Consider the following 25,379-nt stretch of genomic DNA (forward strand, 5'->3'; position numbering starts at 1 on the left):
ATATATGTCTTGTTAGTGTATGTACTTACATTATAACAGGTATCAGATGCCTCATATATGTCTTGTTAGTGTATGTACTTACAATATTACAGGTATCAGATGCCTCATATATGTCTTGTTAGTGTATGTACTTACATTATAACAGGTATCAGATGCCTCATATATGTCGTGTACAGTGTGTGTACTTACAATATTACAGGTATCAGATGCCTCATATATGTCTTGTTAGTGTATGTACTTACATTATTACAGGTATCAGATGCCTCATATATGTCTTGTACAGTGTGTGTACTTACAATATTACAGGTATCAGATGCCTCATATATGTCTTGTTAGTGTATGTACTTACATTATTACAGGTATCAGATGCCTCATATATGTCTTGTACAGTGTGTGTACTTACATTATAACAGGTATCAGATGCCTCATATATGTCTTGTTAGTGTGTGTACTTACATTATAACAGGTATCAGATGCCTCATATATGTCTTGTACAGTGTGTGTACTTACATTATAACAGGTATCAGATGCCTCATATATGTCTTGTTAGTGTGTGTACTTACATTATAACAGGTATCAGATGCCTCATATATGTCTTGTACAGTGTGTGTACTTACATTATAACAGGTATCAGATGCCTCATATATGTCTTGTTAGTGTATGTACTTACAATATTACAGGTATCAGATGCCTCATATATGTCTTGTTAGTGTATGTACTTACATTATAACAGGTATCAGATGCCTCATATATGTCTTGTACAGTGTGTGTACTTACATTATAACAGGTATCAGATGCCTCATATATGTCTTGTTAGTGTGTGTACTTACATTATAACAGGTATCAGATGCCTCATATATGTCTTGTACAGTGTGTGTACTTACATTATAACAGGTATCAGATGCCTCATATATGTCTTGTACAGTGTGTGTACTTACAATATAACAGGTATCAGATGCCTCATATATGTCTTGTACAGTGTGTGTACTTACATTATAACAGGTATCAGATGCCTCATATATGTCTTGTACAGTGTATGTACTTACAATATAACAGGTATCAGATGCCTCATATATGTCTTGTACAGTGTATGTACTTACATTATAACAGGTATCAGATGCCTCATATATGTCTTGTTAGTGTATGTACTTACATTATAACAGGTATCAGATGCCTCATATATGTCTTGTACAGTGTATGTACTTACATTATAACAGGTATCAGATGCCTCATATATGTCTTGTTAGTGTATGTACTTACATTATAACAGGTATCAGATGCCTCATATATGTCTTGTTAGTGTATGTACTTACAATATTACAGGTATCAGATGCCTCATATATGTCTTGTTAGTGTATGTACTTACATTATAACAGGTATCAGATGCCTCATATATGTCTTGTTAGTGTATGTACTTACATAATTACAGGTATCAGATGCCTCATATATGTCTTGTACAGTGTATGTACTTACATTATAACAGGTATCAGATGCCTCATATATGTCTTGTTAGTGTGTGTACTTACAATATTACAGGTATCAGATGCCTCATATATGTCTTGTTAGTGTGTGTACTTACATTATAACAGGTATCAGATGCCTCATATATGTCTTGTACAGTGTGTGTACTTACATTATAACAGGTATCAGATGCCTCATATATGTCTTGTTAGTGTGTGTACTTACATTATAACAGGTATCAGATGCCTCATATATGTCTTGTTAGTGTATGTACTTACAATATAACAGGTATCAGATGCCTCATATATGTCTTGTACAGTGTGTGTAATTACATTATAACAGGTATCAGATGCCTCATATATGTCTTGTACAGTGTGTGTACTTACATTATAACAGGTATCAGATGCCTCATATATGTCTTGTACAGTGTGTGTACTTACAATATAACAGGTATCAGATGCCTCATATATGTCTTGTACAGTGTGTGTAATTACATTATAACAGGTATCAGATGCCTCATATATGTCTTGTTAGTGTATGTACTTACATTACAACAGGTATCAGATGCCTCATATATGTCTTGTACAGTGTGTGTACTTACATTATAACAGGTATCAGATGCCTCATATATGTCTTGTACAGTGTGTGTACTTACAATATAACAGGTATCAGATGCCTCATATATGTCTTGTACAGTGTGTGTAATTACATTATAACAGGTATCAGATGCCTCATATATGTCTTGTTAGTGTATGTACTTACAATATAACAGGTATCAGATGCCTCATATATGTCTTGTACAGTGTGTGTACTTACATTATAACAGGTATCAGATGCCTCATATATGTCTTGTACAGTGTGTGTACTTACATTATAACAGGTATCAGATGCCTCATATATGTCTTGTACAGTGTGTGTACTTACAATATTACAGGTATCAGATGCCTCATATATGTCTTGTACAGTGTATGTACTTACAATATTACAGGTATCAGATGCCTCATATATGTCTTGTTAGTGTATGTACTTACATAATTACAGGTATCAGATACCTCATATATGTCTTTTTAGTGTATGTACTTACATTATTACTGTGTTTGTGTGTTCGTACAATAGGATCCTCTGTATCTTTACTGATAGCTTTTAAGCGTTTGGATTGGTCTAGAACAGCACGATAATAAATTACATCTCCAAATTCTAAAATCTGAAGAAAGTTGTATAAATTAACTGAACCAATTAAGCTTCAGTAGAAGTAAACAAAACCTACAGGGGACGAATTGTTTTAATTTGTGAAAACGACATAAAAAAGTGAGGGTTTCGCGGAACCCTGTGTCTCGCCTTCGATTTCTCTGGTCAGCATAAAAGTTAACCTTAAAAATATCCATAGGTTAAAGCCATCTGTCATCAATAAGTTTGCCAAAGCTTCATGGAATTTAATGAAATTTAAACAACAGATGCTGGTTTATTACCAAAGTACAGTATCCAGAACAAAATTTAAAAAAATGATATTTTTAATTTTTCTATAATTTAATGATAAATGATGTATGTGAAGTTAGCAGCCGGTTCGTTATTCGATATTCGATATTCAATATCCAACCGGCTGCTAGCAGTCGGTTGGATATTCAAAAATTTGTTGAAAATCTTGAAAAAAAAGAAATACTTGATAACATTAAAAACATGATTTTCATAGTTATAATGACTGATAAGATACGCAGGAAATCGTAAAATGACCTCTCCAAGCTGTTGTACGTTCTCGTTGTCCTCGAATATAAACCATTTTCTATGTTGCATATTTGTCTTTATATAATATAGATTGTTGTCAATAAAACAACTTCAAAGATTTACTTTTATACATGATATTTCTTTAAACAAAAAGAAAAACCACTAACTCTAGAAAACATTATGAATTATAAGTAGAAATATTTATGGAATGCCCAAAAAAGAAATATATAGACAAGTAAAAACCTATCTGAGACCGCTTAAATGAGTGTGAGACCCCCCCTGGTCATTCAATGTTCATAAAATTTAATTTAATTATAGACTCTGTATATATAAAGGTTGTATTAGAAGGATTTCCCAGAATATTGTTATATTCGATATCTATGGAGGGATTATTTTGTTACTTATCAGTTAAAAATTCTCAAAATTTTAGGACAAAGGGCACAGGGCAATGGTGATAGCCCCCTGATCTTTCAATCTGCCTAATATTAAGCAGACATCTAGTCAATAGGTAGATACAAACGTGACTAAAAGGAATTTGGGTACACTTCCTGTCTTTCATGTTTACGGAGCGCCCAAAGTGCCAGTTGGATATTCAAAATATACAGTGAAAACCTACCTGAGACCGCTTAAATGAGTGTGAGACCCCCCTGGTCATTCAATGTCCATAAAATTATATTAAATTATAGACTCTGTATATATAAAGGTTGTATTAGAAGGATTTCCCAAAATATTGTTATATTCGATATCTATGGAGGGCTTATATTGTCACTTTTCAGTTAAAAATTATCAAAATTTTAGGACAAAGGGCACAGGGCAATGGTGATAGCAACCTGATCTTTCAATTTGCCTAATATTAAGCAGACATCTAGTCAATAGGTAGATACAAACGTGACTAAAAGGAATTTTGGTACACTTCCTGTCTTTCATGTTTACGGAGCGCCCAAAGTGCCAGTTGGATATTCAAAATATACAGTAAAAACCTACCTGAGACCGCTTAAATGAGTGTGAGACCCCCCTGGTCATTCAATGTCCATGAAATTTAATTAAATTATAGACTCTGTATATATAAAGGTTGTATTAGAAGGATTTCCCAGAATATTGTTATATTCGATATCTATGGAGGGCTTATATTGTCACTTCTCAGTTAAACATTATCAAAATTTTAGGACAAAGGGCACAGGACAATGGTGATAGCCCCCTGATATTTTAATCTGCCTAATATTAAGCAGACATCTAGTCAATAGGTAGATACAAACGTGACTAAAAGGAATTTGGGTACACTTCCTGTCTTTCATGTTTACGGAGCACCCAAAGTGCCAGTTGGATATTCAAAATATACAGTGAAAACCTACCGGAGTCCGCTTAAATGAGTGTGAGACCCCCCTGGTCATTCAATGTCCATAAAATTTACTAAATTATAGACTCTGTATATATAAAGGTTGTATTAGAAGGATTTCCCAGAATATTGTTATATTCGATATCTATGGAGGGCTTATATTGTCACTTCTCAGTTAAAAATTATCAAAATTTTAGGACAAAGGGCACAGGACAATGGTGATAGCCCCCTGATCTTTCAATCTGCCTAATATTAAGCAGACATCTAGTCAATAGGTAGATACAAACGTGACTAAAAGGAATTTGGGTACACTTACTGTCTTTCATGTTTACGGAGCTCCCAAAGTGCCAGTTGGATATTCAAAATATACAGTGAAAACCTACCGGAGACCGCTTAAATGAGTGTGAGACCCCCTGGTCATTCAATGTTCATAAAATTTAATTAAATTATAGACTCTGTATATATAAAGGTTGTATTAGAAGGATTTCCCAGAATATTGTTATATTCGATATCTATGGAAGGCTTATATTGTTACTTATCAGTTAAAAATTATCAAAATTTTAGGACAAAGGGCACAGGGCAATGGTGATAGCCCCCTGATCTTTCAATCTGCCTAATATTGAGCAGACATCTAGTCAATAGGTAGATACAAACGTGACTAAAAGGAATTTGGGTACACTTCCTGTCTTTCATGTTTACGGAGCGGCCAAAGTGCCAGTTGGATATTCAAAATATACAGTGAAAACCTACCGGAGACCGCTTAAATGAGTATGAGACCCCCCTGGTCATTCAATGTCCATAAAATTTAATTAAATTATAGACTCTGTATATATAAAGGTTGTATTAGAAGGATTTCCCAGAATATTGTTATATTCGATATTTATGGAGGGCTTATATTGTTACTTATCAGTTAAAAATTCTCAAAATTTTAGGACAAAGGGCACAGGGCAATGGTGATAGCCCCCTGATCTTTCAATCTGCCTAATATTGAGTAGACATCTAGTCAATAGGTAGATACAAACGTGACTAAAAGGAATTTGGGTACACTTCCTGTCTTTCATGTTTACGGAGCGCCCAAAGTGCCAGTTGGATATTCAAAATATACAGTAAAAACCTACCTGAGACCGCTTAAATGAGTGTGAGACCCCCCTGGTCATTCAATGTCCATAAAATTAAATTAAATTATAGACTCTGTATATATAAAGGTTGTATTAGAAGGATTTCCCAGAATATTGTTATATTCGATATCTATGGAGGGCTTATATTGTCACTTCTCAGTTAAAAATTATCAAAATTTTAGGACAAAGGGCACAGGACAATGGTGATAGCCCCCTGATATTTCAATCTGCCTATTATTAAGCAGACATCTAGTCAATAGGTAGATACAAACGTGACTAAAAGAAATTTGGGTACACTTCCTGTCTTTCATGTTTACAGAGCGCCCAAAGTGCCAGTTGGATATTCAAAATATACAGTGAAAACCTACCTGAGACCGCTTAAATGAGTGTGAGACCCCCCCGGTCATTCAATTTCCATAAAATTAAATTAAATTATAGACTCTGTATATATAAAGGTTGTATGATAAGGATTTCCCAGAATATTGTTATATTCGATATCTATGGAGGGCTTATATTGTCACTTTTCAGTTAAAAATTATCAAAATTTTAGGACAAAGGGCACAGGGCAATGGTGATAGCAACCTGATCTTTTAATCTGCCTAATATTAAGCAGACATCTATTCAATAGGTAGATACAAACGTGACTAAAAGGAATTTGGGTATACTTCCCGTCTTTCATGTTTACGGAGCGCCCAAAGTGCCAGTTAGATATTCAAAATATACAGTGAAAACCTACCTGAGACCGCTTAAATGAGTGTGAGACCCCCTGGTCATTCAATGTCCATAAAATTAAATTAAATTATAGACTCTGTATATATAAAGGTTGTATTAGAAGGATTTCCCAGAATATTGTAATATTCGATATCTATGGAGGGCTTATATTGTCACTTCTCAGTTAAAAATTATCAAAATTTTAGGACAAAGGGCACAGAACAATGGTGATAGCCCCCTGATATTTCAATCTGCCTAATATTAAGCAGACATCTAGTCAATAGGTAGATACAAACGTGACTAAAAGGAATTTGGGTACACTTACTGTCTTTCATGTTTACGGAGCACCCAAAGTGCCAGTTGGGTATTCAAAATATACTGTGAAAACCTACCGGAGACCGCTTAAATGAGTGTGAGACCCCCCTGGTCATTCAATGTCCATGAAATTTACTAAATTATAGACTCTGTATATATAAAGGTTGTATTAGAAGGATTTCCCAGAATATTGTTATATTCGATATCTATGGAGGGCTTATATTGTCACTTCTCAGTTAAAAATTATCAAAATTTTAGGACAAAGGGCACAGGACAATGGTGATAGCCCCCTGATCTTTCAATCTGCCTAATATTAAGCAGACATCTAGTCAATAGGTAGATACAAACGTGACTAAAAGGAATTTGGGTACACTTAATGTCTTTCATGTTTACAGAGCTCCCAAAGTGCCAGTTGGCGATTCAAAATATACAGTGAAAACCTACCGGAGACCGCTAAAATGAGTGTGAGACCCCCCTGGTCATTCAATCTTCATAAAATTTAAATAAATTATAGACTCTGTATATATAAAGGTTGTCTTAGAAGGATTTCCCAGAATATTGTTATATTCGATATCTATGGAGGGCTTATATTGTTACTTATCAGTTAAAAATTCTCAAAATTTTAGGTCAAAGGGCACAGGGCAATGGTGATAGCCCCCTGATCTTTCAATCTGCCTAATATTGAGCAGACATCTAGTCAATAGGTAGATGCAAACGTGACTAAAAGGAATTTGGGTACACTTCCTGTCTTTCATGTTTACGGAGCGCCCAAAGTGCCAGTTGGATATTCAAAATATACAGTGAAAACCTACCTGAGACCGCTTAAATGAGTGTGAGACCCCCCCCTGGTCATTCAATGTCCATCAAATTAAATTAAATTATAGACTCTGTATATATAAAGGTTGTATTAGAAGGATTTCCCAGAATATTGTTACATTCGATATCTATGGAGGGCTTATATTGTTACTTATCAGTTAAAAATTCTCAAAATTTTAGGACAAAGGGCACAGGGCAATGGTGATAGCCCCCTGATCTTTCAATCTGCCTAATATTGAGCAGACATCTAGTCAATAAGTAGATGCAAACGTGACTAAAAGGAATTTGGGAACACTTCCTGTCTTTCATGTTTACGGAGCGCCCAAAGTGCCAGTGGTATATTCAAAATATACAGTGAAAACCTACCTGAGACCGCTTAAATGAGGGTGAGACTCCCCTGGTCTTTCAATGTCCATAAAATTGAATAAAATCATAGTCTCTGTATATATAAAGGTTGTATTAGAAGGATTTCCCAGAATATTGTCATATTCGAAATCTATGGAGGGCTTATGTTGTCACTTTTCAGCTAAAAATTATCAAAATTTTAGGACAAAGGGCACGGGGCTATGGCGATAGCCCCCTGATCTCTCAATCTACCTAATATTAAGCAGACATATAGTTAATAGGTAGGCAAAAATTATAACCTTATGTTGGAAGGGGCAACTGTCCTCAATTGGGATTGTGAGAGATTAAACAAGCAGCTGACCACCGTCTTGGCAAAGAGAGAGACCAATTGAGCTCTGCAAATTGTGAGCTTTGGGATGAAAAACCAGGCGCACCGGCTATGATTACCACGAATTTTATACTTTTTGAAAACCCATTGAATTGGGGATACTAGTAGTTGTTTTGGGTGACCTAAAATGATTTTATTTTGGATTGTTAGGATAAAGACATGGATCCAATAGCTTAAAATAGCTGGAATTAGTTGTTGAAAACGTTGATGCCCTGAGAGGTATTGCCAAAACGAACCACCTCCGATGGTACTCCCGGATGAGGAAGGATTGGTTCAGTTGATCGAAACGAAGATCAACATTATTTGAGCTTTGTCCCAACCCTATACGAGGAAGGATATTATCACCCAGGCCAAAAGGGATGAGTTGATAGGGGTTAGCAGGATGTCGAAAGATCAACTACTGGTCAGGAGAAGTTACAAGAAAATTCAGAGAAAGCCATTGGGGATGACATTGAGGTACATCCACCATTTGTCCACTGCAGAAGGTATTTTTAAAACTACTTGAAAAATGACCCCATTATTGACATGGATGTGACGACCTACCTTGAGGTCTCTCGGATGTCAAGGATGGAACTTATAGACGATTGTGCATTGAAAGGATAAAAAGGATCAAAAAGTCAATGTAATGCTGCACAGTGAAAATTAACCAAACAGGTAAGATGCATGGATGATGAGAACGAGGGATACTTTCACTCGGGAAACCAGATTTTCACCATAACCACGGACTTGCTTGAAACCTAGGCCTTGAGGAGATGGATGAAAAGATCGGAGAAATGATTGCACAGTAGACTGGACATCGAAGGCAATTGTAAAACTTCAAGTCAATATTAAGAAACACCGACCGCTGGGTGAGTCCTAGTGCATTGATTAGCCGGTGTGGATCAAGGCCAAGAAGACTGTAATCAATGTGAAAAATAGGCAGAAAAAAATGTAGACCCAAAACAAACGGACAAGGTTACACAGAGCTCAATCTTGTTAGCCTTAAGGATATTAATGAATTTGAGAAGGCCAATTCCACCCTGGCGGTTACTGTATCTAGAATAGATGATAGTGAAGTATACCCGCTGCACATTTCAAACGTTGGTAAACAGCGGGATAGAGAACTCAACTTATTGCTGATCGAAGGCTACAGGTGCTCGAAGTACTTTTATAGCAAGAAAGTCCTGGAGACCAACAAAGAGTGTTGCGTCAACCGTAAGGCAGTCAGGATCGAGCTGCCTAAAAAGGGAAATACCAGTTGACCTTTGTCAACACCACCCATTCGATGAGAGTCTCTTTCGTGGTGTACGCGGACTTGAGTGCTTTAATTTACCGATAAGGTTGAAACCAAAAACGATAAGGTAGCAATACACAGTTAGAAGTTTAGTTACGCATTATGGACATGGTGATTTTTTTTTAATATGAAAGTTTTTGTACAATAAAATAGATTTTTAGATAATTGAAGAATAATATAGCCTTCATAGTGGGGTGATATGAACATTTAGATTGTTTTTAGCATGTTTTATATGGCATTTACCTGTTTGACAGTCCGTATTTTCCTATTCCTACCACCCATACAGAAGGTCCATAAATAATTGTAGTGTTTATCAACAAAGATTTATCGCTCGATCTTTTCAATTCAATTATATGGAAAAACGAGCAGAAATGCATGTATTTTTTTATTTTTTTTACCTTTCAATAGATTTGTTGCCTATGGTTTCAGGAAAGGTATCACTGTTCAAACCAAAGCTTAGGGACGTTAAAAACAAACGCTTAGAGGTGTTCAAACCATCGCCTAGGGAAGTTCACGTCAACGCTGTAAATAAATAACGTTTATAAAGATTACAGACCCTAAACAGTGTGAGGCGCTCGCCAGGGAGTTGCAAGAGATCAAGCGAAAGATTTAATCCAGTAACATGCAGCATCGCCTCGAGAAGATTGAACTCAACCGGGACCTTTCCAAGGTGTTAAGCATGTGGTTGAGGCTCTGCGAGAGGCAGCTTCACCGATCACCAAAACGATCGTATACCTTCCTGCAGCAGTGACAGCCATCCCTCCTACACCGCCCAAGTTTGACTACCCACTACCCATATATAGCACCACCTACAGACATCATCCTCGGATCTCGAGCACAGCAGTATTTGCAGATCAGTAACAATCCTTCCGCCGACCACACTTGAAACCGATGGTATCTTCATCGGAAGCTAACCAGCATGCAGTTACTTCTGACGGCGATGATATTTTCGTGGATGGTGTAAGGTACAAAGGAACCCTTGACCTCTGGGAACTCATGGTGAAAAAGAAACCAGAATCGTTCGAGACCGAAGTTTTTAAGACCTTGTCGACTATGCAGAGATCCTGAACAGTTCCGGTGCCATGTATCAAGGCAGTTAAACCTCTCGAGAACCCAAAGGCAATAAAGAAGATTGTGTCGCACATCTAAAGCAAGATGAGCAACGTAGCGGACTTCAAACCTTATTTCTACCCTCCGACTTTGACCAGCTCCTCTATCGCTTGGATCTGTGCAACGCTGCCTACAGTGCTGGAAACAAGGGTGTGCGCAACGCAATTGTAGCGATCCTCGATGCCATGCAGAAAGGTGAACACATCAGTATCAAGGAATATAAGCAACTCCATCGTAATATCATGAGTTAAGAAAGGTTTTGCTCGAAAGTATGCATACGGTAGTAGAAGTTTTTTTGACACTATCTGCGTTATCTATCGCTGGTCGCATGTTCACCTCCTTTGCTGCCAAGACCTTGGAAAGTAAGGCTATGAGCGCTTCCATTAATGCAGCAATGATAGGAGTTAAAAAGGTGGTAGCCAAAGTCGTCGACCATGTCGTTGACAAAGTGACCCGCCCTCGAAAACCCAGTGTCCAACGCAGCAAACCCAATCAACAGCTAATTGTTAAACGCAGTAAGCCCCACAACCAAACCCAGTAAAGCAATCTCATCTCTGGTCGTGGCATCGCTATCATCCACAACTTCCTCCAACGCTATAAATAAATACATAATGTCTGACATCCTTACAATCACAGAAGTGTTGACCTTCGATGAAAGTCTTCAAAAATATAAATACCAAGTTCACGTATTCGAACCTTGAGCCGGCGCCCAACTAACCAACTCTGGAGCGGAGCCCCGAATCAACATCGAAACGCAGGACCTGTTCCTCCACCAAACCGAGCGTTATCTCTTAGTAGGAGGGCGACTTCAAAAGCACGACGGCACTCCATATGCAGACGTTGATCTCATTCACAATGGTATCATGTATACGTATCTCTTCAAAACTATCTGTTATCGACTCTCCGGCCAGCAAATTGAACACATTAACGACCCCGGCATTGCCACCACTATGCTGGGAATGTTAACCTACCCCGACGACTTCTCAAAATCGCAGGGTCCCAACTGTGGCATAAGGATTCTTCCACCGATGCCGGGAGTGAGAACACTGGACTTGCAGCCTGCCATGGATTCATTATCACCAAGACCACCAACAAAGGATCATACTCGTTTGCCATCCCCCTGAAACATATTTTGGGATGATTACAACAAGATATTGTACAGGCACAAACTCCCACTCGTTCGCAATTCAGATGCAAATGTCATTCTTAGGGCAGCCGCCGTCAATAACGTGGCAAAAATAATCCTGATTTAAATCTCTTGGTTCCTCCATCACGTCACTCCTGCAGACGAAAACAAGATGCAACTGTACAAAACCATTTCAGAATAAATCCAAGATCCACTGTGGATTTAGCATGAGACATTGCGATTGCATAGCCGTTCCCCAAGCCTCACAGTTTAAGTGCTGCCTAGCTGCCAATAGTGGTCGCGAAAAGCCTAGATATATCACCATTGCCTTCCAAACCGACAGAGATAATGACAAAATCCATAATGATTCCGTGTTCGATCACTGCTCAGTCGTCCACTTTAATGCCGGTTTCTCACAAAACAAGGTGGCCATAGTGTTCAAGAAGGCTGTAGACTTCAGAAAGAAATTCTACAACATTGACACCCTCCTCAGTAACGGTGGCGTCAACCCCTCTGGTTTCATTGACTAATAGCCGCTGTTTGTCATCGATGTAAGTCATCAGTCCGAGTGGACATCCAGATTCGAGCGGAATTCGAGCGTTATGTTCCCGCCAACACCGAAGAATTTGCACTTGCAATGTCCTTCAGTTCGAATCGAACGGTCAAAAGTTGAACGTCGTGTTTTAATAAATAAATGGACACCATACTGTTGCAACAAATCGTCAACAACACAGACCCAAAACAAGGGTTTTCCATTCTTGTCTCTGGAAACGATAGTCGCATTCTTACCTGGTTTGACCCCCTTACCTAACTACAATTTAAGGAATCGAACACCATATTGGGATTCAAGCGACATCTCTACACATTTGATCGGGCAACAAACGGTTACAAAGAGGGTGAATACATTGTTAGCATCAGAAGCATCAACAGCATCCTGGTGAACAGTAGCATCATCAATGGAAGCTACGTACACGTCACCCAACAGTCCACTATCTACAGCTTTTCCCCCGCAATCGATCCCGGGATAAAGATCATTCAAAAGCCAAAAAGCATGTTGTACTTCCCCGTGACCTTGAGAACCATCAGTCGCATGTAGACATACCTCACCGATCAAAACGGCGATCCTGTCAATCTCCGCAGTGAACATCTCACCATCCGCTTCCATTTTCGCGAGGTATGCATAAATAGTCTATCAAAATACGGTTTGAACTTGATAAAAGGTCAAGCTAATAAGTTACAGAAAGCAGCCAAAAAAGGTTGCCCGGTCACCATTCGTTTATCCCACACAAACCTGCAAGGTGCACACAAAATGTTGCTTACCCTGCGACAGATTGAAAAAGCTCCCAGAAAAGGTTCTAGTGGTATGACTCTGAAAATTATCACTACCCAATTGAAGAAAAACATTCAAAAAGAAAGGGGATTCCTACCCAAGTTAGCGGGAATGGCTATGCGAGCCCTTCCTATGTTGGCGAACACAATTCTGCCAGCATGAAGTCTTGGAGCCCTTATAAGTTGCTTGTGTGAAATATAGCCGTCACTAAAGCATTTGGACCTGGATTTTACATTAAACGGGATGGTTGTGTAAGTTGTGTGAAGGTGCGTGGTATAGGTCTGTATATCTTCCCCCGCCAAGCTAACTTCAACCTATGGTGACGGTTTGTACTTGAAACAACTCGATTCTACTAGGGCTCTGGTTTGATCTGATCTGGATCAAACAGTCCTTTCAAGAACATCCCCCTTTTAATACAACCTTTATATATACAGAGTCAATGATTTGGTTGAATTTTATGGACATTGAATATATCTTGTTGTTCGGTGTGAGCCAAGGCTCCGTGTTGAAGGCCGTACTTTAACCTATAATGGTTTAATTTTTAAATAGTTATTTGGATGGAGAGTTGTCTCATTGGCACTCACACCACATCTTCCTATATCTATTGAAAGACCCGGGGGGTCTCTACCTCATTTAAGCGGTCTCGGGTAGGTTTTCGCTATATATTTTGAATATCCAACTGGCACTTTGGGCGCTCCGTAAACATAGAAGACAGGAAGTGTACCCAAATTCCTTTTAGTCACGTTTGTATCTACCTATTGACTAAATGTCTGTCAAATATTAGAAAGATTGAGAGATCAGGGGGCTCTCACCATTACCCTGTGCCCTTTGTCCTAAAATTTTGACATTTTTCGACTGAAAAGTGACAATCTTAGCCCTCCGTAGATATGGAAGATGACGTTATTCTGGTAAATCCATCTAATACAACCTTTATATATACAGAGTCAATGATTTGGTTGAATTTTATGGACATTGAAAGACCCGGGGGGTCTCAACCTCATTTAAGCGGTCTCGGGTAGGTTTTCGCTATATATTTTGAATATCCAACTGGCACTTTGGGCGCTCCGTAAACATAGAAGACAGGAAGTGTACCCAAATTCCTTTTAGTCACGTTTGTATCTACCTATTGACTAAATGTCTGTCAAATATTAGAAAGATTGAGAGATCAGGGGGCTCTCACCATTACCCTGTGCCCTTTGTCCTAAAATTTTGACATTTTTCGACTGAAAAGTGACAATCTTAGCCCTCCGTAGATATGGAAGATGACGTTATTCTGGTAAATCCATCTAATACAACCTTTATATATACAGAGTCAATGATTTGGTTGAATTTTATGGACATTGAAAGACCCGGGGGGTCTCAACCTCATTTAAGCGGTCTCGGGTAGGTTTTCGCTATATATTTTGAATATCCAACTGGCACTTTGGGCGCTCCGTAAACATAGAAGACAGGAAGTGTACCCAAATTCCTTTTAGTCACGTTTGTATCTACCTATTGACTAAATGTCTGTCAAATATTAGAAAGATTGAGAGATCAGGGGGCTCTCACCATTACCCTGTGCCCTTTGTCCTAAAATTTTGACATTTTTCGACTGAAAAGTGACAATCTTAGCCCTCCGTAGATATGGAAGATGACGTTATTCTGGTAAATCCATCTAATACAACCTTTATATATACAGAGTCAATGATTTGGTTGAATTTTATGGACATTGAAAGACCCGGGGGGTCTCAACCTCATTTAAGCGGTCTCGGGTAGGTTTTCGCTATATATTTTGAATATCCAACTGGCACTTTGGGCGCTCCGTAAACATAGAAGACAGGAAGTGTACCCAAATTCCTTTTAGTCACGTTTGTATCTACCTATTGACTAAATGTCTGTCAAATATTAGAAAGATTGAGAGATCAGGGGGCTCTCACCATTACCCTGTGCCCTTTGTCCTAAAATTTTGACATTTTTCGACTGAAAAGTGACAATCTTAGCCCTCCGTAGATATGGAAGATGACGTTATTCTGGTAAATCCATCTAATACAACCTTTATATATACAGAGTCAATGATTTGGTTGAATTTTATGGACATTGAAAGACCCGGGGGGTCTCAACCTCATTTAAGCGGTCTCGGGTAGGTTTTCGCTATATATTTTGAATATCCAACTGGCACTTTGGGCGCTCCGTAAACATAGAAGACAGGAAGTGTACCCAAATTCCTTTTAGTCACGTTTGTATCTACCTATTGACTAAATGTCTGTCAAATATTAGAAAGATTGAGAGATCAGGGGGCTCTCACCATTACCCTGTGCCCTTTGTCCTAAAATTTTGACATTTTTCGACTGAAAAGTGACAATCTTAGCCCTCCGTAGATATGGAAGATGACGTTATTCTGGTAAATCCATCTAATACAACCTTTATATATACAGAGTCAATGATTTGGTTGAATTTTATGGACATTGAAAGACCCGGGGGGTCTCAACCTCATTTAAGCGGTCTCGGGTAGGTTTTCGCTATATATTTTGAATATCCAACTGGCACTTTGGGCGCTCCGTAAACATAGAAGACAGGAAGTGTACCCAAATTCCTTTTAGTCACGTTTGTATCTACCTATTGACTAAATGTCTGTCAAATATTAGAAAGATTGAGAGATCAGGGGGCTCTCACCATTACCCTGTGCCCTTTGTCCTAAAATTTTGACATTTTTCGACTGAAAAGTGACAATCTTAGCCCTCCGTAGATATGGAAGATGACGTTATTCTGGTAAATCCATCTAATACAACCTTTATATATACAGAGTCAATGATTTGGTTGAATTTTATGGACATTGAAAGACCCGGGGGGTCTCAACCTCATTTAAGCGGTCTCGGGTAGGTTTTCGCTATATATTTTGAATATCCAACTGGCACTTTGGGCGCTCCGTAAACATAGAAGACAGGAAGTGTACCCAAATTCCTTTTAGTCACGTTTGTATCTACCTATTGACTAAATGTCTGTCAAATATTAGAAAGATTGAGAGATCAGGGGGCTCTCACCATTACCCTGTGCCCTTTGTCCTAAAATTTTGACATTTTTCGACTGAAAAGTGACAATCTTAGCCCTCCGTAGATATGGAAGATGACGTTATTCTGGTAAATCCATCTAATACAACCTTTATATATACAGAGTCAATGATTTGGTTGAATTTTATGGACATTGAAAGACCCGGGGGGTCTCAACCTCATTTAAGCGGTCTCGGGTAGGTTTTCGCTATATATTTTGAATATCCAACTGGCACTTTGGGCGCTCCGTAAACATAGAAGACAGGAAGTGTACCCAAATTCCTTTTAGTCACGTTTGTATCTACCTATTGACTAAATGTCTGTCAAATATTAGAAAGATTGAGAGATCAGGGGGCTCTCACCATTACCCTGTGCCCTTTGTCCTAAAATTTTGACATTTTTCGACTGAAAAGTGACAATCTTAGCCCTCCGTAGATATGGAAGATGACGTTATTCTGGTAAATCCATCTAATACAACCTTTATATATACAGAGTCAATGATTTGGTTGAATTTTATGGACATTGAAAGACCCGGGGGGTCTCAACCTCATTTAAGCGGTCTCGGGTAGGTTTTCGCTATATATTTTGAATATCCAACTGGCACTTTGGGCGCTCCGTAAACATAGAAGACAGGAAGTGTACCCAAATTCCTTTTAGTCACGTTTGTATCTACCTATTGACTAAATGTCTGTCAAATATTAGAAAGATTGAGAGATCAGGGGGCTCTCACCATTACCCTGTGCCCTTTGTCCTAAAATTTTGACATTTTTCGACTGAAAAGTGACAATCCTAGCCCTCCGTAGATATGGAAGATGACGTTATTCTGGTAAATCCATCTAATACAACCTTTATATATACAGAGTCAATGATTTGGTTGAATTTTATGGACATTGAAAGACCCGGGGGGTCTCAACCTCATTTAAGCGGTCTCGGGTAGGTTTTCGCTATATATTTTGAATATCCAACTGGCACTTTGGGCGCTCCGTAAACATAGAAGACAGGAAGTGTACCCAAATTCCTTTTAGTCACGTTTGTATCTACCTATTGACTAAATGTCTGTCAAATATTAGAAAGATTGAGAGATCAGGGGGCTCTCACCATTACCCTGTGCCCTTTGTCCTAAAATTTTGACATTTTTCGACTGAAAAGTGACAATCTTAGCCCTCCGTAGATATGGAAGATGACGTTATTCTGGTAAATCCATCTAATACAACCTTTATATATACAGAGTCAATGATTTGGTTGAATTTTATGGACATTGAAAGACCCGGGGGGTCTCAACCTCATTTAAGCGGTCTCGGGTAGGTTTTCGCTATATATTTTGAATATCCAACTGGCACTTTGGGCGCTCCGTAAACATAGAAGACAGGAAGTGTACCCAAATTCCTTTTAGTCACGTTTGTATCTACCTATTGACTAAATGTCTGTCAAATATTAGAAAGATTGAGAGATCAGGGGGCTCTCACCATTACCCTGTGCCCTTTGTCCTAAAATTTTGACATTTTTCGACTGAAAAGTGACAATCTTAGCCCTCCGTAGATATGGAAGATGACGTTATTCTGGTAAATCCATCTAATACAACCTTTATATATACAGAGTCAATGATTTGGTTGAATTTTATGGACATTGAAAGACCCGGGGGGTCTCAACCTCATTTAAGCGGTCTCGGGTAGGTTTTCGCTATATATTTTGAATATCCAACTGGCACTTTGGGCGCTCCGTAAACATAGAAGACAGGAAGTGTACCCAAATTCCTTTTAATCACGTTTGTATCTACCTATTGACTAAATGTCTGTCAAATATTAGAAAGATTGAGAGATCAGGGGGCTCTCACCATTACCCTGTGCCCTTTGTCCTAAAATTTTGACATTTTTCGACTGAAAAGTGACAATCTTAGCCCTCCGTAGATATGGAAGATGACGTTATTCTGGTAAATCCATCTAATACAACCTTTATATATACAGAGTCAATGATTTGGTTGAATTTTATGGACATTGAAAGACCCGGGGGGTCTCAACCTCATTTAAGCGGTCTCGGGTAGGTTTTCGCTATATATTTTGAATATCCAACTGGCACTTTGGGCGCTCCGTAAACATAGAAGACAGGAAGTGTACCCAAATTCCTTTTAGTCACGTTTGTATCTACCTATTGACTAAATGTCTGTCAAATATTAGAAAGATTGAGAGATCAGGGGGCTCTCACCATTACCCTGTGCCCTTTGTCCTAAAATTTTGACATTTTTCGACTGAAAAGTGACAATCTTAGCCCTCCGTAGATATGGAAGATGACGTTATTCTGGTAAATCCATCTAATACAACCTTTATATATACAGAGTCAATGATTTGGTTGAATTTTATGGACATTGAAAGACCCGGGGGGTCTCAACCTCATTTAAGCGGTCTCGGGTAGGTTTTCGCTATATATTTTGAATATCCAACTGGCACTTTGGGCGCTCCGTAAACATAGAAGACAGGAAGTGTACCCAAATTCCTTTTAGTCACGTTTGTATCTACCTATTGACTAAATGTCTGTCAAATATTAGAAAGATTGAGAGATCAGGGGGCTCTCACCATTACCCTGTGCCCTTTGTCCTAAAATTTTGACATTTTTCGACTGAAAAGTGACAATCTTAGCCCTCCGTAGATATGGAAGATGACGTTATTCTGGTAAATCCATCTAATACAACCTTTATATATACAGAGTCAATGATTTGGTTGAATTTTATGGACATTGAAAGACCCGGGGGGTCTCAACCTCATTTAAGCGGTCTCGGGTAGGTTTTCGCTATATATTTTGAATATCCAACTGGCACTTTGGGCGCTCCGTAAACATAGAAGACAGGAAGTGTACCCAAATTCCTTTTAGTCACGTTTGTATCTACCTATTGACTAAATGTCTGTCAAATATTAGAAAGATTGAGAGATCAGGGGGCTCTCACCATTACCCTGTGCCCTTTGTCCTAAAATTTTGACATTTTTCGACTGAAAAGTGACAATCTTAGCCCTCCGTAGATATGGAAGATGACGTTATTCTGGTAAATCCATCTAATACAACCTTTATATATACAGAGTCAATGATTTGGTTGAATTTTATGGACATTGAAAGACCCGGGGGGTCTCAACCTCATTTAAGCGGTCTCGGGTAGGTTTTCGCTATATATTTTGAATATCCAACTGGCACTTTGGGCGCTCCGTAAACATAGAAGACAGGAAGTGTACCCAAATTCCTTTTAGTCACGTTTGTATCTACCTATTGACTAAATGTCTGTCAAATATTAGAAAGATTGAGAGATCAGGGGGCTCTCACCATTACCCTGTGCCCTTTGTCCTAAAATTTTGACATTTTTCGACTGAAAAGTGACAATCTTAGCCCTCCGTAGATATGGAAGATGACGTTATTCTGGTAAATCCATCTAATACAACCTTTATATATACAGAGTCAATGATTTGGTTGAATTTTATGGACATTGAAAGACCCGGGGGGTCTCAACCTCATTTAAGCGGTCTCGGGTAGGTTTTCGCTATATATTTTGAATATCCAACTGGCACTTTGGGCGCTCCGTAAACATAGAAGACAGGAAGTGTACCCAAATTCCTTTTAGTCACGTTTGTATCTACCTATTGACTAAATGTCTGTCAAATATTAGAAAGATTGAGAGATCAGGGGGCTCTCACCATTACCCTGTGCCCTTTGTCCTAAAATTTTGACATTTTTCGACTGAAAAGTGACAATCTTAGCCCTCCGTAGATATGGAAGATGACGTTATTCTGGTAAATCCATCTAATACAACCTTTATATATACAGAGTCAATGATTTGGTTGAATTTTATGGACATTGAAAGACCCGGGGGGTCTCAACCTCATTTAAGCGGTCTCGGGTAGGTTTTCGCTATATATTTTGAATATCCAACTGGCACTTTGGGCGCTCCGTAAACATAGAAGACAGGAAGTGTACCCAAATTCCTTTTAGTCACGTTTGTATCTACCTATTGACTAAATGTCTGTCAAATATTAGAAAGATTGAGAGATCAGGGGGCTCTCACCATTACCCTGTGCCCTTTGTCCTAAAATTTTGACATTTTTCGACTGAAAAGTGACAATCTTAGCCCTCCGTAGATATGGAAGATGACGTTATTCTGGTAAATCCATCTAATACAACCTTTATATATACAGAGTCAATGATTTGGTTGAATTTTATGGACATTGAGAGACCCGGGGGGTCTCAACCTCATTTAAGCGGTCTCGGGTAGGTTTTCGCTATATATTTTGAATATCCAACTGGCACTTTGGGCGCTCCGTAAACATAGAAGACAGGAAGTGTACCCAAATTCCTTTTAGTCACGTTTGTATCTACCTATTGACTAAATGTCTGTCAAATATTAGAAAGATTGAGAGATCAGGGGGCTCTCACCATTACCCTGTGCCCTTTGTCCTAAAATTTTGACATTTTTCGACTGAAAAGTGACAATCTTAGCCCTCCGTAGATATGGAAGATGACGTTATTCTGGTAAATCCATCTAATACAACCTTTATATATACAGAGTCAATGATTTGGTTGAATTTTATGGACATTGAGAGACCCGGGGGGTCTCAACCTCATTTAAGCGGTCTCGGGTAGGTTTTCGCTATATATTTTGAATATCCAACTGGCACTTTGGGCGCTCCGTAAACATAGAAGACAGGAAGTGTACCCAAATTCCTTTTAGTCACGTTTGTATCTACCTATTGACTAAATGTCTGTCAAATATTAGAAAGATTGAGAGATCAGGGGGCTCTCACCATTACCCTGTGCCCTTTGTCCTAAAATTTTGACATTTTTCGACTGAAAAGTGACAATCTTAGCCCTCCGTAGATATGGAAGATGACGTTATTCTGGTAAATCCATCTAATACAACCTTTATATATACAGAGTCAATGATTTGGTTGAATTTTATGGACATTGAAAGACCCGGGGGGTCTCAACCTCATTTAAGCGGTCTCGGGTAGGTTTTCGCTATATATTTTGAATATCCAACTGGCACTTTGGGCGCTCCGTAAACATAGAAGACAGGAAGTGTACCCAAATTCCTTTTAGTCACGTTTGTATCTACCTATTGACTAAATGTCTGTCAAATATTAGAAAGATTGAGAGATCAGGGGGCTCTCACCATTACCCTGTGCCCTTTGTCCTAAAATTTTGACATTTTTCGACTGAAAAGTGACAATCTTAGCCCTCCGTAGATATGGAAGATGACGTTATTCTGGTAAATCCATCTAATACAACCTTTATATATACAGAGTCAATGATTTGGTTGAATTTTATGGACATTGAAAGACCCGGGGGGTCTCAACCTCATTTAAGCGGTCTCGGGTAGGTTTTCGCTATATATTTTGAATATCCAACTGGCACTTTGGGCGCTCCGTAAACATAGAAGACAGGAAGTGTACCCAAATTCCTTTTAGTCACGTTTGTATCTACCTATTGACTAAATGTCTGTCAAATATTAGAAAGATTGAGAGATCAGGGGGCTCTCACCATTACCCTGTGCCCTTTGTCCTAAAATTTTGACATTTTTCGACTGAAAAGTGACAATCTTAGCCCTCCGTAGATATGGAAGATGACGTTATTCTGGTAAATCCATCTAATACAACCTTTATATATACAGAGTCAATGATTTGGTTGAATTTTATGGACATTGAAAGACCCGGGGGGTCTCAACCTCATTTAAGCGGTCTCGGGTAGGTTTTCGCTATATATTTTGAATATCCAACTGGCACTTTGGGCGCTCCGTAAACATAGAAGACAGGAAGTGTACCCAAATTCCTTTTAGTCACGTTTGTATCTACCTATTGACTAAATGTCTGTCAAATATTAGAAAGATTGAGAGATCAGGGGGCTCTCACCATTACCCTGTGCCCTTTGTCCTAAAATTTTGACATTTTTCGACTGAAAAGTGACAATCTTAGCCCTCCGTAGATATGGAAGATGACGTTATTCTGGTAAATCCATCTAATACAACCTTTATATATACAGAGTCAATGATTTGGTTGAATTTTATGGACATTGAAAGACCCGGGGGGTCTCAACCTCATTTAAGCGGTCTCGGGTAGGTTTTCGCTATATATTTTGAATATCCAACTGGCACTTTGGGCGCTCCGTAAACATAGAAGACAGGAAGTGTACCCAAATTCCTTTTAGTCACGTTTGTATCTACCTATTGACTAAATGTCTGTCAAATATTAGAAAGATTGAGAGATCAGGGGGCTCTCACCATTACCCTGTGCCCTTTGTCCTAAAATTTTGACATTTTTCGACTGAAAAGTGACAATCTTAGCCCTCCGTAGATATGGAAGATGACGTTATTCTGGTAAATCCATCTAATACAACCTTTATATATACAGAGTCAATGATTTGGTTGAATTTTATGGACATTGAAAGACCCGGGGGGTCTCAACCTCATTTAAGCGGTCTCGGGTAGGTTTTCGCTATATATTTTGAATATCCAACTGGCACTTTGGGCGCTCCGTAAACATAGAAGACAGGAAGTGTACCCAAATTCCTTTTAGTCACGTTTGTATCTACCTATTGACTAAATGTCTGTCAAATATTAGAAAGATTGAGAGATCAGGGGGCTCTCACCATTACCCTGTGCCCTTTGTCCTAAAATTTTGACATTTTTCGACTGAAAAGTGACAATCTTAGCCCTCCGTAGATATGGAAGATGACGTTATTCTGGTAAATCCATCTAATACAACCTTTATATATACAGAGTCAATGATTTGGTTGAATTTTATGGACATTGAAAGACCCGGGGGGTCTCAACCTCATTTAAGCGGTCTCGGGTAGGTTTTCGCTATATATTTTGAATATCCAACTGGCACTTTGGGCGCTCCGTAAACATAGAAGACAGGAAGTGTACCCAAATTCCTTTTAGTCACGTTTGTATCTACCTATTGACTAAATGTCTGTCAAATATTAGAAAGATTGAGAGATCAGGGGGCTCTCACCATTACCCTGTGCCCTTTGTCCTAAAATTTTGACATTTTTCGACTGAAAAGTGACAATCTTAGCCCTCCGTAGATATGGAAGATGACGTTATTCTGGTAAATCCATCTAATACAACCTTTATATATACAGAGTCAATGATTTGGTTGAATTTTATGGACATTGAAAGACCCGGGGGGTCTCAACCTCATTTAAGCGGTCTCGGGTAGGTTTTCGCTATATATTTTGAATATCCAACTGGCACTTTGGGCGCTCCGTAAACATAGAAGACAGGAAGTGTACCCAAATTCCTTTTAGTCACGTTTGTATCTACCTATTGACTAAATGTCTGTCAAATATTAGAAAGATTGAGAGATCAGGGGGCTCTCACCATTACCCTGTGCCCTTTGTCCTAAAATTTTGACATTTTTCGACTGAAAAGTGACAATCTTAGCCCTCCGTAGATATGGAAGATGACGTTATTCTGGTAAATCCATCTAATACAACCTTTATATATACAGAGTCAATGATTTGGTTGAATTTTATGGACATTGAAAGACCCGGGGGGTCTCAACCTCATTTAAGCGGTCTCGGGTAGGTTTTCGCTATATATTTTGAATATCCAACTGGCACTTTGGGCGCTCCGTAAACATAGAAGACAGGAAGTGTACCCAAATTCCTTTTAGTCACGTTTGTATCTACCTATTGACTAAATGTCTGTCAAATATTAGAAAGATTGAGAGATCAGGGGGCTCTCACCATTACCCTGTGCCCTTTGTCCTAAAATTTTGACATTTTTCGACTGAAAAGTGACAATCTTAGCCCTCCGTAGATATGGAAGATGACGTTATTCTGGTAAATCCATCTAATACAACCTTTATATATACAGAGTCAATGATTTGGTTGAATTTTATGGACATTGAAAGACCCGGGGGGTCTCAACCTCATTTAAGCGGTCTCGGGTAGGTTTTCGCTATATATTTTGAATATCCAACTGGCACTTTGGGCGCTCCGTAAACATAGAAGACAGGAAGTGTACCCAAATTCCTTTTAGTCACGTTTGTATCTACCTATTGACTAAATGTCTGTCAAATATTAGAAAGATTGAGAGATCAGGGGGCTCTCACCATTACCCTGTGCCCTTTGTCCTAAAATTTTGACATTTTTCGACTGAAAAGTGACAATCTTAGCCCTCCGTAGATATGGAAGATGACGTTATTCTGGTAAATCCATCTAATACAACCTTTATATATACAGAGTCAATGATTTGGTTGAATTTTATGGACATTGAAAGACCCGGGGGGTCTCAACCTCATTTAAGCGGTCTCGGGTAGGTTTTCGCTATATATTTTGAATATCCAACTGGCACTTTGGGCGCTCCGTAAACATAGAAGACAGGAAGTGTACCCAAATTCCTTTTAGTCACGTTTGTATCTACCTATTGACTAAATGTCTGTCAAATATTAGAAAGATTGAGAGATCAGGGGGCTCTCACCATTACCCTGTGCCCTTTGTCCTAAAATTTTGACATTTTTCGACTGAAAAGTGACAATCTTAGCCCTCCGTAGATATGGAAGATGACGTTATTCTGGTAAATCCATCTAATACAACCTTTATATATACAGAGTCAATGATTTGGTTGAATTTTATGGACATTGAAAGACCCGGGGGGTCTCAACCTCATTTAAGCGGTCTCGGGTAGGTTTTCGCTATATATTTTGAATATCCAACTGGCACTTTGGGCGCTCCGTAAACATAGAAGACAGGAAGTGTACCCAAATTCCTTTTAGTCACGTTTGTATCTACCTATTGACTAAATGTCTGTCAAATATTAGAAAGATTGAGAGATCAGGGGGCTCTCACCATTACCCTGTGCCCTTTGTCCTAAAATTTTGACATTTTTCGACTGAAAAGTGACAATCTTAGCCCTCCGTAGATATGGAAGATGACGTTATTCTGGTAAATCCATCTAATACAACCTTTATATATACAGAGTCAATGATTTGGTTGAATTTTATGGACATTGAAAGACCCGGGGGGTCTCAACCTCATTTAAGCGGTCTCGGGTAGGTTTTCGCTATATATTTTGAATATCCAACTGGCACTTTGGGCGCTCCGTAAACATAGAAGACAGGAAGTGTACCCAAATTCCTTTTAGTCACGTTTGTATCTACCTATTGACTAAATGTCTGTCAAATATTAGAAAGATTGAGAGATCAGGGGGCTCTCACCATTACCCTGTGCCCTTTGTCCTAAAATTTTGACATTTTTCGACTGAAAAGTGACAATCTTAGCCCTCCGTAGATATGGAAGATGACGTTAGTCTGGTAAATCCATCT

At 38.7% G+C, this 25,379-nt stretch overlaps 1 protein-coding gene across 1 annotated transcript in view; it reads right to left on the reverse strand.

The window, feature by feature from the left end:
* The window catches only part of LOC134710044 (furin-like), a 93,435-nt gene that overhangs the window by 38,773 nt on the left and 29,283 nt on the right, over window positions 1-25,379 (reverse strand). Inside the window, exon 2 of the mRNA XM_063570198.1 lies at window positions 2,546-2,665. Coding sequence (XP_063426268.1) covers window positions 2,546-2,665 — 120 coding nt within the window. The remainder of the gene's footprint in view (window positions 1-2,545; window positions 2,666-25,379) is intronic.

The sequence above is a fragment of the Mytilus trossulus genome, chromosome 3 (genome assembly GCF_036588685.1).
Source record: "Mytilus trossulus isolate FHL-02 chromosome 3, PNRI_Mtr1.1.1.hap1, whole genome shotgun sequence".
Classification (NCBI taxonomy): Eukaryota; Metazoa; Mollusca; class Bivalvia; order Mytilida; family Mytilidae; genus Mytilus; species Mytilus trossulus.